This window comes from Pseudorasbora parva, chromosome 3 (genome assembly GCF_024679245.1).
Source record: "Pseudorasbora parva isolate DD20220531a chromosome 3, ASM2467924v1, whole genome shotgun sequence".
Taxonomy (NCBI): domain Eukaryota; kingdom Metazoa; phylum Chordata; class Actinopteri; order Cypriniformes; family Gobionidae; genus Pseudorasbora; species Pseudorasbora parva.
Window position 1 is genome coordinate 34950459 of NC_090174.1, and position 18816 is coordinate 34969274.

General features: G+C 37.3%; 1 protein-coding gene across 4 annotated transcripts in view; it reads left to right on the forward strand.

The window, feature by feature from the left end:
- fcho2 (FCH and mu domain containing endocytic adaptor 2) overlaps nt 1-18536 on the forward strand; it is a 51576-nt gene extending 33040 nt beyond the window's left edge. The window contains exons 11-30 of one of the 4 annotated variants that reach the window (XM_067438617.1): nt 86-110; nt 451-507; nt 709-766; nt 1160-1335; nt 3576-3600; nt 4496-4540; nt 5811-5856; nt 5965-6050; nt 8105-8182; nt 9083-9595; nt 11129-11244; nt 11328-11445; nt 11813-11872; nt 12253-12364; nt 12603-12758; nt 13776-13908; nt 16118-16317; nt 16864-16928; nt 17815-17979; nt 18130-18536. In XM_067438617.1, coding sequence (XP_067294718.1) covers nt 86-110; nt 451-507; nt 709-766; nt 1160-1335; nt 3576-3600; nt 4496-4540; nt 5811-5856; nt 5965-6050; nt 8105-8182; nt 9083-9595; nt 11129-11244; nt 11328-11445; nt 11813-11872; nt 12253-12364; nt 12603-12758; nt 13776-13908; nt 16118-16317; nt 16864-16928; nt 17815-17979; nt 18130-18152 — 2257 coding nt within the window. In that variant the 3' untranslated portion in view covers nt 18153-18536. The remainder of the gene's footprint in view (nt 1-85; nt 111-450; nt 508-708; nt 767-1159; nt 1336-3575; nt 3601-4495; nt 4541-5810; nt 5857-5964; nt 6051-8104; nt 8183-9082; nt 9596-11128; nt 11245-11327; nt 11446-11812; nt 11873-12252; nt 12365-12602; nt 12759-13775; nt 13909-16117; nt 16318-16863; nt 16929-17814; nt 17980-18129) is intronic. The other 3 variants (XM_067438618.1, XM_067438619.1, XM_067438621.1) reach the window with 3 other exon arrangements.
- The last annotated feature ends 280 nt before the right edge of the window (nt 18537-18816 follow it).

The following is an 18816-nucleotide window of genomic DNA, read 5'->3' on the forward strand; positions in this document are numbered from 1 at the left end:
ATTTGCGTGGCATTTATGGTAATGCGTTTTATTTAATAATGTAAAGTATTTTTTCTCATTTAACTTTTTTTCTGTCTTGAATCAGTGAATCAGCTGAAGTAGAAGCGGTTGTGAGTATATTTATATGTATTTATAAATAATTATTAATTTATTTTATTTGCTTATGAATGTAATATTAATTGAATTCTAATAATATTAGTAATATAATGATACTACTACTACTACTACTACTAATAATAATAATAATTAGTTTAATTTAATTTATTATTATTGAAGAAAAGAATCAGTATTTTGACTGTTTGAATTAATACAATACTAAAGGCGTTTTCCAGTAATTCCATAATATGAAACTCATTTTCTTCGGGATCAAAGTATGCTCTTTCTGGTTACTTTGGAAAAATTCCATTTGAGTCGCACCCACAAAGCTTCTTTTGTTCGTCCTTCATTCAGAACGCTTCCAACGGAGCTCCCCCGGGTTTCTACGGCGCTATAGATCTTCATAACGCTGTGAGTGGTGACCTAATGTTGTTGAAGGATTGTCTATAATTCTTACAATGTTAAGTAAAGACAACACAGTGTAAATACTTCTTGTGATATTGCTAACAATAGTGTGTTTTACCTCAGTCGGACTCTGCTTGTTTTGTGATGGATTGAAGAGTGTGAATAATAGGATTTTGTCTGTGGTGTGTTCTGTTTTTTTTCCTGCAGAATGTGCCTCAGCTGGACGAGGAGGGCTTCTGTATCCGACCAGAAGTCAACGAGAATGATATCCTTACTACAAAAACCTCTCTTCCATTCCCCCCCATCCCTCACACATGCTTTCATCTTAGCCACAGAAACATTTTCCTTTATCTCTTTCATCGCCTCTACTCAATGTAAACTCTGAACACTTTTTTTTGGCTTGAGAACATAGTGTGATATCTTTCTTTGTTGCACATTTTTTTCTGAATTACTGCCAAGTGATTCCTTCCCATCAGATTTTCTTCGTTCTTCTGTTTTCTTTACCAGAGCTGCGTCATAACTCTGCGTAAACTAGAATATATGTTAAAAAATAAATAAAAATAGCATACAAAATCCCATCTTTTCAACCATCTAGCCCAAGATACTTTAGATGAATTTTCATGCCTCACAAACCATTTTCCTCAACGGTTCTGATCACATGCCAAAGAGAACTCCTTTTATTCATCCAGTGACTCAGAAGATGAGGATGAGCCAAGAAAATTCCACGTCCAGATCAAACCTGTGCAGACCAACAATGGCACACACCAACACAAAGCCACCATCGATGAGCTGAAGGCCTCTATTGGAAACATAACCCTCTCACCCACCCCTGCCGTAAGAGACGCATCACACAAGATCCCATGACCACATGCTCCTCATATACAGACATTGCTTTCTCATTCATTCATACACCCTCTATAAAGGGTGATTGTGCAGCGTCAGCAAAGAGAGCTGTGATTGGTTGAAATCATTAACAGTCTTCATCTCTTCCCACAAAACCTCAATTTGCCCAGCAGGCACTAGAGGGCACTGTTTGATTATGATATTTACAGGCAGTCCTCAGAGAAATGCTTTCACACATTTTTTTTCCACAGTCCTGATTTGTGCGCTTGAGTGAAATTGTATTTTGTGTGTGTGTTTGTTATGCACCAGTGGCCAATATAAGGATTTAACCGGCTTATTAAAAACAATATTGTGTAGGCCCAATGGACATTAAGATATGGTCTTCATGACGTCATGGGTGACATCACACATTTACTGGTTTGTGCTAAGGTGACGGGCTATTATGTCATTTAGTGTTATAAATGACGTGTGTGTGCGTGTACAGTTGTTTGGTCAAGCAGTTCCTCCTGCATAGACTGAGCAGTGTGTGTGTGTGTGTTAGGCCTGTGGACCATCTGTGTGTGTGTGCTGTTGGTAAACAAACCCATGCAACTTCCTGCCTAAAATCTCACCACAGGAAGCATGGAGGGTTTCGAATGAGTAAGATCACAAGGGGAGAGGGGAGAGAGAGAGAGAGAGAGAGAGAGAGAGAGAGAGAGAGAGAGAGAGAGAGAGAGAGAGAGAGAGAGAGAGAGAGAGAGAGAGAGAGAGAGAGAGAGAGATGAAAGCCAGTGTTGTGCCTGTAATATAAAAAGTTGTTTAGTTAATAAAGGTGGTTAATGTCTTGACATTTTCAGAGCCAGTTGGTTAAAAACAATCATGTCCCCGATTCTTATTAAATATTTGTAGCTTTCTTCATTTTCTTTTTAAAAAAGAAATTGATACTTTTATTCTTTTATATAATAAATATTAGACATGTAATGGACAGAATAAAAACAATTTGGTTGGGCTAGTTATCAGTAAAATCATTAATTGTAACTATGATTTTATCTCTATGTCCAAGATTTAATCTATTCTGCTTCTCAGCATCACCTTCTGTGTTTGTTTTACATTCTCTGTCCGCATCCCTCGCTCTTCATCCCTTTGTGACGCTTTGAAATGACAGAGTGATGCATTTCTGCAATAACACACATCCTCACAAGTGCCAGCTTGTGTTTTCAGTGAGCACAGCCGGGGTGACGGTTTACTCTAGACACCTTCGCCGCTGCCTCTGTTTGTTCTATTCGAGATGGATTAACACATCTTTTAGGGAGGCTCTTCATCATTCATTTTCCCCAGCTTGAGCTTTCTGTCCTCTTCCAAATGTGCTCAGTAATCGCTCAGATTAACCTCTGAAATATGTACACATCTCAAAAACTACACTCACAAATGTTCATATTGATCATTTGTCTTTGCGTCTCATGTCATAGTTTCCTTTCTTTCTCAGTCTCTCTTCTTTTCGTCGCCCCGTTTTATTTTCAGGCGGATATATTTTCTGGCAGTTTTGGTCAAGTAAGGAAATCTAGGTGATGACGAATGCCATGTCATCTGTTGTAGATTATTGGTATTATTGAGCCTTCCTTTCCCCAAGTCTTCTGTTGTCTCTCTTTCCACTCTGTGCGCTCTCTCTCGGTTTGGTCGGCGGGTGTGTGGCCTGGGTGCTGTAATTGAACCCATTTGCCAGTCTCTGCCTATGGGACTAAATCATGCCTTCTCTTTTCTTTATGCGTGTGTGTGAGTATTTGTTTGTAAGCATTTTTTCCTGGAATTTATGGTCTATATGTTGCTTTTCTGATGCGTATATTTATTTTTATTTTTTAAAGTGAAGCTAATTTTCATCCATTCTGACAGTCTTGTTCAGAGATGTTTCTATGAGTCACTTTGAATACACAATAAACCAAGCTCATCTTAGTGCATTTGTTGCCGTTTTGCTAGCTGACTCTTGTTGACATTTCTCAGCCTCAAAACAATCCCGGTAGTGAATTCGGTTGAAGTATCTGCCACTCATTTCCTCGTGTTTAGACTGCCCGCAGAATATAGTTACTGAACTGATGGTTTAAATATGCGATCCCTCCGCTCGTTCCTGTGTGTGTGCTTTTCGTCCTGTGAGGCCAATATCCATTGAATGAATGTGGGGATGAAGCACTTCATGTCTTCTGCTGTTTTCATAACTCCTCTCACTCTCATTAATAAAAGCCTGTTTTCATTTCCAGGTTCATACGAAGAAGAACCAATCCAGTGAGTATTGTTTTTTTTCTTCTCTTCGTTCTCCCTCCATCCCTATGTCACTCTGAAGGTTTGGCTCTGGAGAGCGCCTGCCATTTTGACTTCTCTTTTTCGTTTTTCTTGGCCATGACGTTTCTCGCCAAGCCTCCTTCATGTTGCTCTGGTGACCCCTCTAAAGCCAACTCATCCCATGAGAAAATAAACATCATCTCCCATTTTTTCCTCATCCGAGTAGCACAGCGTTGCCTCCTTAAGCCATGAGCAAGATTAACTGCTTAATTGTGTGTTTATGTTTTTCTATCCATCATAATTTTACATTTTTCCAGTAAATTGTGGCTTAAACGAACACAGATGCATGCCAGAATGTAGTGTTTACACTGCGGCATGTTCTCACATCAAGAGCGACGATTTCAACCTCCCAGGAAAGTTTTACATACTTTAAATCCGTAAGACATAGTAATTGAGATCGCAGTAGAAACGTTTTGTTATTCTTGCACTGAAACGGTAAACATTTCTTCAAAGAGCGCATTTACCACAAATCTATAAGATCTGGCAGATAATTTTATCCTGACAAGTACTTTAATCCAATACATGTTGTTTTATCTCAAATCACACTAAGAGGCCATTATAAGTATTCTTTCTCTGTTATGTGAAACTTTTTTTAATCCAGTTTACAATTTAATTTTGTGGTTAACATGTATTCTGCTTATTGGTGTAATGGTGTTGGACAGAATTTTATTTCCATGTTAAGGCGAATAACAGATAAATGCTTAATATTAAACATTCAGTACTATATTGTTTAAATTAATTCAAAATAAAACGCTACAATAGGGCATATAGAATAAGCTGAAGAATATTCAGAACTGAATGTTATTGTAAATGTGGATCTCAAACATACTTACTGTAGGAATGATACGACAACACACATTCCCTTCCGTAAATCCAAAGACAGGTGAGTATTCCTCAGCCAGCGTACTCGCTCTCCTTTGGTCCGCGGTTGCATTTGTGTTGGTGGGAATGAGGGATTCCTCTGGAGCTAGTAAAAATGAAAAACAAAATGTGCAAATTACAAAATGAATTGTGTACAAAAACTAGCATTACTAATTTATTCTGTTGTCTTTTAACACTGTCGTTTGTCTTTTGTGTATTATATACTGTATGTCATTGGGATCTGGTCTCAAATGCATAACACTTTAAATTTACTATGCCGATCATATACAGCTTGTGATTTTAAATGTGTGTATTTGATGTGATAAATGAGGTTGCATAGACATGTGTCTCATGTAGCAAAGCCCTCGACTGATATGGCCCTTAATGGCCAAAGTGACTTTGTTAACATCCTATTTACTTCATGAAACACATGAGCTGCATTTTTAATTGGGACCTAATGAGCAGTGCCCAGTTACAAGAACCCCTTAAGTTAAGAAATTATAATTGTAAAAGGATTTATGGGCTTAATTTAAAGGGTTTCTTGCAACAGGCTGCAGGGGCCAGTTGCATAAACTTAGCCACTATGTTAAGACTGTGGGCCAGATTTCCTAAACAGGGTAAATTGGCGTGAGAACACAGTTCCAAAAAAGCACTGATGGGAGTGGAAAGTTCTGCGCGTGATCGACTGACGACGTGCAAATTAAAGATACAGCCGGATAATTTTCATAATGACCAACGCAGTTCTACCAAGAGCAGCGCAAATTAGCATCCGGTTTAAGACATGCTTTTTTGGGGGCGATAAATAATAGCGCAAATACAAAAAAAATTGACGCGCAAACCTTAGTAAATCAAACTAAGGTGATTCGTTCATTTTTCAGAATCATTCATTCTAAAATGATTCATTTAAATACACTCCTCCCATAAATTTTGCACCTGAAAGGGAAACTTCTATACAAATGCATATGCAATAAGGTCAGCTGTGTTCTTAAGTAAATCCTGACAGTAGTTTTTTCTCGCCAAAAGAGGGTTTGCACTGATGCAAGCTGTTAGTAAATTTGGCCCTGTGTCTTAGAACTAGTTGACCACCAAGAGGTGATCAGTCTCACTTTTCTGATTCAAATTAGATCAATTAGAAAAAGTTCTACCTTTTTATGTTACTGACTTTAAAAAGTTTTTTTTAAATACATTTTAAGACTAGTCGAAGCAGTTTATGCGGCCGGCCACCAGCAGATCACGAATAAAGCCTGATGGGTTTCCCCATTACTCAATTGTGTTTTCTCGTTGATGTACAGATGATGAATTGGGACGACCCAAGATACCGCAGCCATCCTTTAATGAGTAAGACAAATTCTGCTGTTAACCATTATTGGTTCACCATTTTTTGATCAAAAGTGTAACTATTTATGCGTTCACCTTTTATATGTTTTTTTTGTTCTCTTCAAACAGTAGATTAGCCAATAATGACCTGCTGTCTTTGGATCCTTTTGGCCCGACCAGCACCGGCTCCAGCTCGTCTCTACCCCACTCGTCAGGTAATACTCATCTGCTTTAATACAGCAAATGCACACTCTTCTGGGTACAGTTCTGTTTTAATGTCATTACAATATCAGTGTTCTAGTGTTAGAAATTGTTTAAAAATCCAAATCCCAGAGTTTCACAAAACGGTACGAAACATATTAAATTGCAATCACATTTTAGTAGAGTATGAGTTAACGTCTACACTAATCTCAATGACAAGAGTTCAGCTTGACTGTGATTGAGTCAGAACGTTCTTCATCGACCACACACACACACACACACACACACACACACACACACACACACACACACACACACACACACACACACACACACAGTCGTGTTTCCATGTTTTATGGGGACTTTCCATAGGCATAATGGATTTCATACTGTACAAACTGTACATCCTATCCCCTTACACTACCCCTGCTCCTAAACCTACCCATCACAGGAAACATTTTGCATTTTTACTTTCTCAAAAAAACTCCTTCTGTGTAATTTATAGGATGTTTTCCTCATGGGGACCTAAAAATGTCCCCACAAGGACAAGAATTTCGGATATTGCCATCTTTGTGGGGACATTTTGTCCCCATAACGTAGGGATTACCAGATCACACACACACACACACACACACACACACACACACACACACACACACACACACACTCACACACTGTACAGGCAGACAGTCGTAAGTCATTCACCCCTCCACCTCCTCCATCCCCCAGCCTCTGGGAGGCTTGTCTTAGGTCTGACCTCCTTCATTATTGATGATGCTTACAGGCTGGTGAAAGTGTCTGGGCTTTTCCAGTCCACAACAGTCGCCTCTAGAGAGCTTGCTCAGGCTGCTGTTGTCACGGAAACCCTCATATCCCACAGCGACTTCATATCTCGCTCGGTCTATCCTGTGCTTTAGCGTGAAATCTTTTGTGAATGCCATGGGAAAAATGTCTTTTTTTCTTTGTTTAGTTTTTTTTATTTATTCACTTTAGTTTTTTTTTACATTATGGTATTATATAATAGGCATTTTAAAAAAATATATATATAAAAATTATTTTCTGATACTTTAATATCTTGACTTATTATTGGAGGAATGCTGTTTGCAAAGTCACTTCATTCTTCCCTGCTTTTTTCTAGAAATGTTGATACAGCCTAGGCTTTATTTGTAAAACACAAAACAAATTCACAAATTTTTAATTTTTCATGCTGTTAATCCATTCATACATAAAATTTCCCATTGAATAAAATGTCAATTTTACATAAGAATGGGTTTTATGTACGTTAACCCATGCATTGGATCTTTTGCCATGAATAAGACCCCTGTGTGTATTCCGTGAGTACGGTCTCTGTTTCCTCACGCTATACTCTCATCTCTGTCTCTCTCTTTGAAAGCTCTTGACCTTGATTGTTGAAATGAAATGTTTTTTTCACATCTGGGAATTATGAGCTTTCATATCTTGGGCAATAGTGCTGTTGACAGTATGCGGTTTTAACAGAATCTATGTAATATATGCACATTTTTATTATTATTATTATTATTATTATTATTATTTGTTAGACTATTTTTTATTTACTAGTAATATTATTATAATACTTTATTTTGGAGGAAATATTAAGGGTGCTTTTTAGTGTGACATTAAGGCATTGTTTGCAAACAAGTGAGCGCTTTTCTCTATGATAAGCCACTCAATGCAGTCACTATAAAAAGCCAACCCCTCATTCAAGCTCTGACCCTAGCCGCGAGGGCCAATCATAATCCAAAGTTAATTGGCACTTTCAGAGGTCAGAGGGCGGAGTTTGGATTCCCTGTGTCACAGACGTTGTCAAACATGATCTTGTTATGGTTCTGACCTGGCAAAGGAACAAAAAGAGCAGTGAAGGGCGCGGTATTGCATATCTTCCATGCCTTAATATGTTTTAACTGAGCCTCATTTACATTGATTTCCTTCTCTCTCTCTCTCTCTCTCTCTCTCTCTCTCTCTCTCTCTCTCTCTCTCTCTCTCTCTCTCTCTCTCTCTCTCTCTCTCTCTTCCTTAATTTGTATTTATTTAATGCTCTTTTTCTTAGACCTGGCTTCTCTCTTCTTAACATCTTTCCCTACATCTCCCCCACTCCAGTTAAATGATGAGGTTTTTGAAGACCCAGGTAATGTTTCTGACCCATGCCTGCAGTTTGATCATCAGAATAGAACTTTTCCCATAACAGACACTGACCCTGATGGCACAGAAATATGCAAAAATGTGAATGATGAGAGGAATGTTTTGCTTGAACTCGCTAAAGAGCCTAATATTTCTTAGCGATGTATCTGTGAAAAAGAGCGTTTTTAACATTTTTATGCACACAAAAGATAAGCAGAGATGCCACAATTCATGGTACTTAAAGGGTAGTTCACTAAAATGTTTTAAATGTATCATCATTTACTTACTTTAATAATAAATTCATACAGGTTTGGAACGACATAAGAGTGAGTAAAATGATTACAGAATTTTCACATGGACCCCATTTTTGTTGTATTGAATCTTTAGCACTTTTTTATGTCAGTATTTTAAAAATAAATTTTGTTTATATATTTGTATTAGACTGATAGGGGTGCATGGAGGTTAGCTACTCATTTGCTTAGGATTACCAGGTTGAAGTATGTTTTAAGGGATATTTAAAAATACATATTTCAGTAGGATTCCAGAATATTTTGAACACAATGTTTTCTTCTGTTTATAATACCTTTTATGTGTACTTTTGTTTGATTTTAAATTGTTTTTATTTCGATTTTTATTTTTATTTTTATTGTTTTATAATTGTATACTTATATTTTAATCTACTTTAAATTCTATTGTGTATATGTATATCTATATTTTTGTGTAAAATATAGAGCTGTATTATACATTTAGATTAAGAGAACCGAGCATCTCCTCTACATAGACACACATCCAGGTGCTTTTCATATTTTTTATTTTCTCCATGTAGTCCTTTCAGTAGGCCTGTCAGTATGTGGTACATTTTAACAAACGTGCATTACTCTTTTCTCTCTGATGACCCCTGTAACAGAAGTGGATTTACAGTCGGAGCCCACCTCTCCTTCAGCAATAAGTCTTGAGGTTACCGAGCCTCCTGATTTGCTCCTTCCCTCCAAACTCCCTCCTCCTGCCGGTCTCGCTAAGTCGTGCGGCCCGTCATTCCCTGTTCTCCCCTTTCCTCCCTCCACCTCTCTCCGCAATGAGGCTGTTGCCCCCTTCCACCCTGGCCCAACTCGAGCTCTGAGCGTGCCTCCAGCCCTACAGGCTGTTCCTACGGACTGCACTACCCACAAGCCCCCTCTCAGTGCTCCCGCCACTGGTCCAGACACGCTTTCGTCCTGGGCCCAAAGCCAGTGGATTGCCTTCAATGATGCCTTTGTGCCATGTCGTGGGCCATCCCATCAACCAGCAAGACCTCGGTCAGTGCCTGTCTCTCAACAGCCCAAGCTTTTCTTCAGAGAGTCTGGTGACCCATTTGGCAGCATTGGGAAAGAGGAGAGCACCCCCTCTCTGAAGGAAGCACCAGCACGATTCATACAGGATGGTAATATTGCGGAATGAGTTTTTATAAGCATGTTCCAACACTGTCCCATGGCTACATGACAGTGAGATTTTAACAAACCTGATGTTTTTATGCAACTTGAGTTCATTGTAATTGTTTGAATTTGTTTTAGTTTTTTCTTCAGTTTGATTTATTTTAATTTTTGGTTGGTTATGGAAATTGATTTATATTTGTTTTTTTATGGCATCGTTTATTGACCTGAATAATACAAATGTAACCAAATAATCACATGTAAGCAATTATAGTCTTTATTAATGTTTAACTGGATACAGTAAGAAAATGTGTGACCCAAGTTTGGTTTGGTTTTATTTTAATTTTGTTTTATACATTATATTTTATATAATATACTGTTTTTTGAATATATATATATATATATATATATATATATATATATATATATATATATATATATATATATATATATATATATATATATACATACACTTACCTAAAGGATTATTAGGAACACCATACTAATACTGTGTTTGACCCCCTTTCACCTCCGTATTGCCTTAATTCTGCGTGGCATTGATTAAACAAGGTGTTCAAATTATTCTTTAGAAATGTTGGCCCATATTGATAGGATAGCATCTTGCAGTTGATGGAGATTTGTGGGATGCACATCCAGGGCATGAAGCTCCCGTTCCACCACATCCCAAAGATGCTATATTGGGTTGAGATCTGGTGACTGGTGAGATGAGTGGTACCCGATGGGGTCTTCTGCTGTTGTAGCCCATCTGCCTCAAGGTTGTGTGTGTTGTGGCTTCACACAGGCTTTGCTGCATACCTCGGTTGTAAGGAGTGGTTATTTCAGTCAAAGTTGCTCTTCTATCAGCTTGAATCAGTCGGCCCATTTTCCTCTGACCTCTAGCATCAACAACGCATTTTCGTCCACAGGACTGCCGCATACTGGATGTTTTTCCCTTTTGACACCATTCTTTGTAAACCCTAGAAATGGTTGTGCGTAAAAGTCCCAGTATCTAAGCAGATTGTGAGATACTCAGAACAGCATTAATGAGAAAATGAACAGGTGTTCCTAATAATCCTTTAGGTGAGTGTATATATATAACATTTTAAAAGAAAATTCCAAATAATTTTGGTTAAGCTACACAAAGTAACTCAGTAAATTACTGTGTCCACAATCTTGGTCAGAAATATCATATCCAATGTTTTCTCATTTCAAAACATAATGACTAACATGGCTTAAAGTGTGCTTGTTTCTTTCAGGTTCCTTACCTTGTCTTATTATTTCTTATTCTTATTTTTTACTTTTTTTTTTGTATATGTTTATATTGTGGCATTGGCCCTTGCATGTAATTGTACATCAGGTGTAATATTTGTATTTGACTGTTAGCTTGTTTTCTGTGTGATGCCTAACCCAGTATAGCAACATTTTGAATGTTTTTCAGCATTGGTGATTTAAATCATGGTCAGAGAGTGCTGTCTCCGTATTTTCCCCTTTTTTCGTACATCTTGTGGTGCTAACATTTGTCATCTTGTTATTCCCATGCACAGTACCACCTCCAAACAGGCCGACCACTCCCCTGGGCACAGCAGCCATAGTCCCGCCTCCAAGACCATTATCACGGCCCAAACTACCTGCAGGCAAGCTGACAGGCATCAATGAGGCTGTGAGTTAAGAAGATATTTCCTGAGTCCTCCTGATTGAAGGTTGAAAACAGTGAATTATTCATCATTTGGGTGTTTTCCGCAGGGCCGGCCGTTCAGCCCTCCTAAGCTGACCAACTCTAGCCCTCCTCCTGCTGCTCCTCTGGCTCGTGCCGAGAGCTCCTCCTCTCTCAGCTCCAACACCAGCAACACACCTACTGTCGGTGAGTCTTCAGTCTCACACACTCATGTGAACACAAGCTGCACACACAAAATCTTGCTTCACATCATCCACATACTTCATATTATTCATCATTTATTACATTTATTAATCCATTTATTATAACAATAAAGTCATCATTCATATACTGTATGGTTATTAGGATATAGGATATCTTAACAAAAATTATATTCGTGTCCATGTGTAAGGAAAGCTAATATGCACAAATAAAATTCTACACATTGAATATCATCATATGGTCAACACATCACTCACCAGATCATTCCATCCGTACCCTTCACTGGTGAACTGTGTTCTCGTCCTGTTTTTTTTCCTTCCCTTTGGTTTCCTTCTCTTCATTTTGAATTAAGAGGACGATCTTTTTGTGGGGAAACTGCCCACATTTGAGAAGAGATGTGAGACTCCAGCAGGTAGAGTGGAAAGAACTCAGAAGAACATTTTTGTTCTAACTTACTAACCAGACTCAAGAATGATCATCTCTCCTTGGTCAACCAATTGCATTGCCCCATCTGCTAAACCACACCTACTCCCATTCTCTGACTCACCATGTAAATCTCTAATTGTGAAACTGACTATTGTGTGTTTAGTGCATTGTGGCTGATGAGGATGCATGGCAGAATTAGTGTGGATTATGTCTTTCTCCTGTTGACCTGTCAGTGTTTGTCACTGCAAAGGTTTAAATTATCTTCTTACCTGAATCACATTTCTCAGAACGCCTCTATTATTTTTGTATTCCTACTTGGATGTCTGTTTTTTTATTGCATTTTTCTTTCTGTCCTTTCCCTCATAGGGACATCTCGTGGGCCCAGTCCAGTAACACTGGCTTCCCAGGATGCATTGCCCATTGCTGTAGCATTCACAGAGTCGGTTAATGCCTATTTCAAAGGAGCAGATCCCAGCAAGTGAGTTTCATGTCCCCTGCCCTGCTAAGAACTTACAGACTTTACATACTATACACATGACAAAACCTTGAAATATCAGAGATTTGTACAATTCTTGCCTGCCTAGAAATTCCATGATTTCCATGTCTAGAATTTTTTTTTTTCTAATATGGTTCATTTGTTAATTATTCTAGATATGCTCTTTATGAGTGTGATCTCTAAAAAATGATTGTTGAATATCCTCAAATGTGATTTTTAGGTGCATTGTGAAGATCACAGGAGATATGACCCTGTCCTTCCCCAGTGGCATCATCAAGATTTTCACCTCTAGTCCGTCTCCTGCTGTACTCAGCTTCAAACTCTCAAACACTAGCAGATTAGAGCAAATTATGCCCAACCAGCAACTACTGCACAGGTGAGTTTAAGCCTTTACACTAAAGTGTTTCTAAAGTGCTTTTGGATTTTGATTAATTGATTGATTGTTTGTTTTTTAAGAAAGCAATAATTTAATTCAGCAAGGATGTTTTAAATTGATCAAAAATAAACAGCACTTTTTACAAGACAGTTGTAATATTACAAAATATTTCATATAAATGCTGTTCACTTTAATATTCTATTTATCAAAGAATACTGGTAAAACATGTATCACAGTTTCCACAAGAATATTAAGTAGCACAACTTTTTTTAACATTTTGATTTCTAAAGAATCATGTGACACTGATGACAGGGGTAATGATGCTGAAAAATCACCTTTGTTATCACAGGAATAAGTTTAATTTTAAAATATGTTCAAACAGACAACAGTTGTTTTAAATTGTAGTAATACTGCACAATGTCGGTGGCAATAGTCTCTTGGGCAGCGTGCAGACATATAGTGCAATTATGCTTAGGGCTTGTGGACCTTTCCTGACCCTGGCCCCCTTTTCTCTCTAATTTCACTTTTTGTGAACTAACTGTCCTGTCAAAATAAAGGCAAACATTGCAAATATATATATATATATATATATATATATATATATATATATATATATATATATATATATATATATATATATATATATATATATATATAATATTTTTTTTAAATCTTCCCAAACACAAACTTTTAAACAGCAATGTAAATGAGAAAGTGATAAAAGGGGATTGAAACATTTTGTATATGTAACAGCCTTCTTACTTTAATCATGATTCCATAAAGTAGCATCATGATTGCTCAGGCTAAACTCACCCTGCTCTCTCTCACTCACACCCTTTTTCTTGTTGTGGGAGTTCGTGCCAGCAAGTTCCCAGGCATGACTAATCAAATCAGGAGGGATTTGTGATTTAATAGCTGCTGGAGTTGGGTTAGTTGTTCCATGCTGCTACAATGACACGCAACATTGAATTATTGAGCTCCTGATTTTGTTTTCTCTATGTGTGTGTGTGACTCCAGTGACTCCTCCCAGAGTGACACAAACACTAAGGACTTTTGGCTGAACATGTCTGCATTGACGGCGTACCTCAGGAAAAGCTCTGAGCAGAATCCTTCTGCATCCTATTACAATGTGGACGTCCTAAAATACCAGGTTCATAGCTTTTCATTCTGTTACCTTTGGGATAGTACTCTGTTAGTCCATTAATTCTTCAAGAAACATGTGAGTAAAGCTTGTTAGTACTAGCTTTTCTAATATGCATGCATATTAGATTCTGGAAAAAAATATATATATTTTTTTACAATAGAAATCACAATTCTCCCACGATTCTCACTGGACAACTAAACAAAATAACATATAATTTAGGTTCTGACAAAATGTTGATTGCTGCAGTCTAATCTAAATGAAAATTACCCCATTATTTACCCTGAAGTCATCCTAGTCATCCTTCTTTCAGACTAATAAAATATGAGTTATATTAACAAAAGTCCTCGCTAATCCATGCTTTATAATGGCAGTGATTGTTGTTCTGTTTTTGAAGTCCTTAAAAATGCATCTGTCCATCATATAATGTGCTCCACGGTTAGTAAAGGCCTTCTAAAGCGAATTGATGCGTTTGTGTAGAAAATAGCGTATTTAAAACTTATGGAAAAGGTGTTGAAAGTGCCACTGCTGTTCAAAATGCCTTGCACTATGTCTGACGGGCGTAACTGGTAGCTTAAGTTTTTTGAACTGCAGAGGCACTTTCAACACTTTTTCTCTTTTTAGTTATTGTCTTGTTTTCATCTGTGAAAAACGTTGTTAATAAAATAATTTAAAAAAAATATTTGTCAACAAAATTAACTTGAACAAAGACTCCACTTGGTTCATTACTGGAGGAATTAATCACTTATCGTCACCTACTGGTGTAATAGGTTGCTTTCAAAAGGGGATTTACTCTATTTTGATCGCTACCTTAGACATCAGTGTTTACAGTGCATTCAGAAAGTATTCACAGCACTTAATTTTTCCACATTGGAATTAAATTAATAGATTCAATTAATTATTTTCCTCAACATTCTACAAACAATACCCCATGATAACAATGTGAAAGGAATTTGTTTGAAATCTTTGCAAATTTATTAAAAATAAAAAAAATATCACTATTTCAATATTTGCTCAATACTTTGTTGAAGCACCTTTGGCACCAATTAAAGTCTTTTTGGGTAGGATGCTACAAGCTTGGCACAGCTATTTTTGGGCAGTTTCTTCCATTCTTCTTTGCAGGACTCAAGCTCCGTCAGTTTGGGTGGGGAGTGGTGGTGCAACCATTTTCAGATCTCTCCAGAGATGTTTAATCCCGTAGCCACTCCTTTGTTATCTTGGCTGTGTGCTTATGGTCATTTTCCTGTTAGAAGTTGAAACTTCACCCTAGTCTGAGGTTCAGAGTGCTCTGGAGCAGGTTTTCATCAAGGATGTCTCTGTACATTGCTGCATTCATCTTTTCTTGATCCTGACTAGTATCCCAGTTCCTGCTGCTGGAAAACATCCCCACAGCATGATGCTGCCACCACCATGCTTCACTGTAGGGATGGTACTGGCCAGGTGATGAGCGGTGCCTGGTTTCCTCCAGATATGACACTTGCCATTCAGGCCAAAGAGTTCAATCTCATCAGACCAGAGAATGTTGTTTCTCATGGTATGAGAGTCCTTCCAGTGCCTTTTGGCAAACTCCAGGCGCGCTGTTATGTGCCTTTTAATAAGGAGTGGCTTCCGTATGGCCACTCAGGCCCGATTAGTGGAGTGCTGCAGAGATGGTTGTTTAAGGTCTCCTCTCTACACAGACCTTATATAGACAGGTGTGTTTCTTTCCAAATCATGTCCAATCAACTGAGATTACCACAGGTTGACTCCAATCAAGTTGTAGAAACAGCTCAAGGATGATCAGTGATGATGCACCTGAGCTCTGTTTTGAGTGTCATGGCAAAGGCTGGGAATACTTATGATATATATATATATATATATATATATATATATATATATATATATATATATATATATATAATACACATGTTAATTTGCATAGATTTCAAACAAACTTTGACACGGTGTCATTTTGGGAAACATTTTTGTAAACTTTTGAGGAATTTAGGAAAATAATGAATTCCGTTTTGGAATAAAGCTGTGACATAAAATGCAGAAAAAGTGAAGCGCTGTGAATGCTTTCTGGATACACCGTATTTACGAACTATAAACTTTTATCTCAGTACTTCTGATCATTTCAATTATTGTAACAGAAATACAAATTTATGGAGCTATTTCATCAATATACTGTACATGACAACTGCAGTACAAAAAATATCTTTTTGCCCTCTTTTCTCAGGTATGTTCAAATGGGATTCAGTCGACACCTCTGAACCTTGTGGTGTACTGGAAATGTGCCTCTACTACTACAGACCTGCGAGTGGACTACCGATACAACCCAGAGGCCATGCAGCCCCCATCTGCGCTCACCAATGTGCAGGTGTTAGTGCCTGTCAGTGGCGGGGTCACCAACATGCAGTCGCTCCCCAACGCCATCTGGTAAGTTGGAGGGTGTAGGCACATGAACATACAAAAACGCATCTTGTGATACAAATAATCACTGAAGTATGAACCTAATCACTGTTAAATGTAATTATATACAAAATGTACACTACAGTTCAAAAGGTTGGAGTTGATCAGATTTTTTTTATGTTTTTCTTTTGGTCACCATTTTGGTCAAATGCATGAATGCATTTATTTAATCAAAATACAGTAAAAACATCAATGTTGCTAAATAATATTAGTATTATACTTGCTTTCTATTTTGAAAAAAATGTTATTTATTCCTGTTGCATTTTACAGTTGTGCTGCTTAATTTTTTTAGGATTCATTTATGAGTAATACAAAGTTCAAAAGAGCTGCATTTATTTAAAATGCAAGTGTTTTGTAGCGTTTTAAGCATCACTGTCACATTAAATCAATTTAATGCATCCTTGCTGAATAAATGTAGTAATTTCTTAAAAAAACAAACCAAAATGTTGTATGCGTAATGTAAGTCACTTACACTGCTCAGTTTAACTATTTGATTGTTACTGTTTTAATTAGGAATGCGGAACAGAGTAAGTCATTATGGAAACTGAGTGACATTTCTGTCAAGTCTGAAAATGAAGGTAAGAACAAATACACCACTGTTTCACTGTTGCTTATCTATAATTTTTAAAGTAACATCTTTGTGTGTACCCTTTTTGTTGTGTTAAAAGTGTCATAACATGTAAAATAGCATTTTCAACGATAAATTTAAATTGAGGTTCATTGTACCATGTACAATAAAAACGTATTTTGACTTTTAAGACTGAAACTTCAAAAAAGGATTTCTGAAACTAAGGTGCAAAATCACCTTGTTCTGTACTTGCGAGGCAGTTCAATAAAACAGGCTTTATGTCAAACATCACATGAACAAACAGAAAATAGATCTCATTTCATCCACTTTTTCGGTGAAACTGCAGACTGTGATATTTATGGACTTTTAAAGTAGTCAGCTAACCTAGCTGGTTTGTTTCATTGTTGGTGTTTTATTCAACTTAAATGTCTAAATGTTAGTAAGAAGAAGAATAAAAAAACATTTAGATAATCTGCAAATGCGATAGATATACATCAGTTATTCTAATTTTTGCACGTTCTTTTGAAGGTATCTTGTGTATAACTGCTCCTATATGTAACAAATGGCATACAAAAGACCTGAAGTGGATGTGATGCGACCTAAGGAATTTTGTTGTGCTTAACCCCCATTTGACTCAATAGCAAACCCTTAGCTTGTAATAAAGTACACGACGGTGCTGATCCACATTTCCCATGCAAATAGGGGAATTTACAAAATGAGAAGACAAAATGAAAATGAATTGGAAAATCTATTTTTAGAAAGAAAAGTATGCCACTGAAGATGCCACAGTGTAATTTTCTATATTATGTTTATATATAATCTATATGTGTATGTGATTAAAAAGTCCTCTGGCACAAAGTACTTCATTGTTGATTGTGTATGTATGTATGTGTCAGGCTCTGGTTCTTTGAGGGCAAAGTTTGAGCTGTCTGACGGTCCATCCATCCCTGCCACTCTGGCTGTTCAGTTCTTCAGCGAGGGCAGCACTCTGTCTGGTGTAGATATGGAACTAGTTGGCTCCGGTTACCGACTCTCCCTCAACAAGAAGAGATTCGCCACTGGTAAGAATGATTTTGGACTTCACCAAAGCACCAACGATACACCATCACCAGAAGATTTTATGATCTGTGTCTTTTCATTGTAATTTTCTCATCGAAATGGCAGAGCTGATGGGAGATACAATGTCATCATGTGCTTTTTTACATTCACAGGCCGATATATGGCTGACTGCTGAGATCTGAGCAGAGGCCTGTCCGCTCTCAAATGCAGGGAATCTGGAGGTTAATTTCTGTTCATTCATTAATTCTGTCACTGGTTCTCAATGATATTTATGGAGGATCGTTAGAGGGGATGGAAAAAGAGGGCTGCCTGGGTGAAGGCCTCTCATGTTTCTGTTTTCTCTGCATTCTCAACGATCCAGTTCCAGTGAAGCACCTTTCTGGAGATGCGAGATTTTTATACTACACGCTAACGTAGCACTGAGTATCAAACACTGTGTACAAAGAAAAATAAAAAAAAGAGAAAGGAAAAGAAAAGAAAAAAAGGAGAAATGTCAGGATACTGGTGAATGAAATCATTAATCTTTGATACTTTTTGATCTATTCAAAAGTCAGACTTTTATAAAGTCAGAACGGTAGTCTTTGTTATTTTGATATGTATAGTTAACAATTTGTAATTTGAATTATATGTGTATAAACATAAAGCATATCTAAACAAAAAAAGGACAAAAAAAACTGCACTAACAATCTTTCTGGATATTTGTCGAGCATTAATTTCAGTCATGTCACAATGACAATGAGGAGAACAAAAGGAGGGGAAAAAAACAAGGAAAAAAGTAGAGAAAAGAGAAAATGCCTCAGCAATAGATCACTTCATGCTCACAAGAACACCTTACTTCT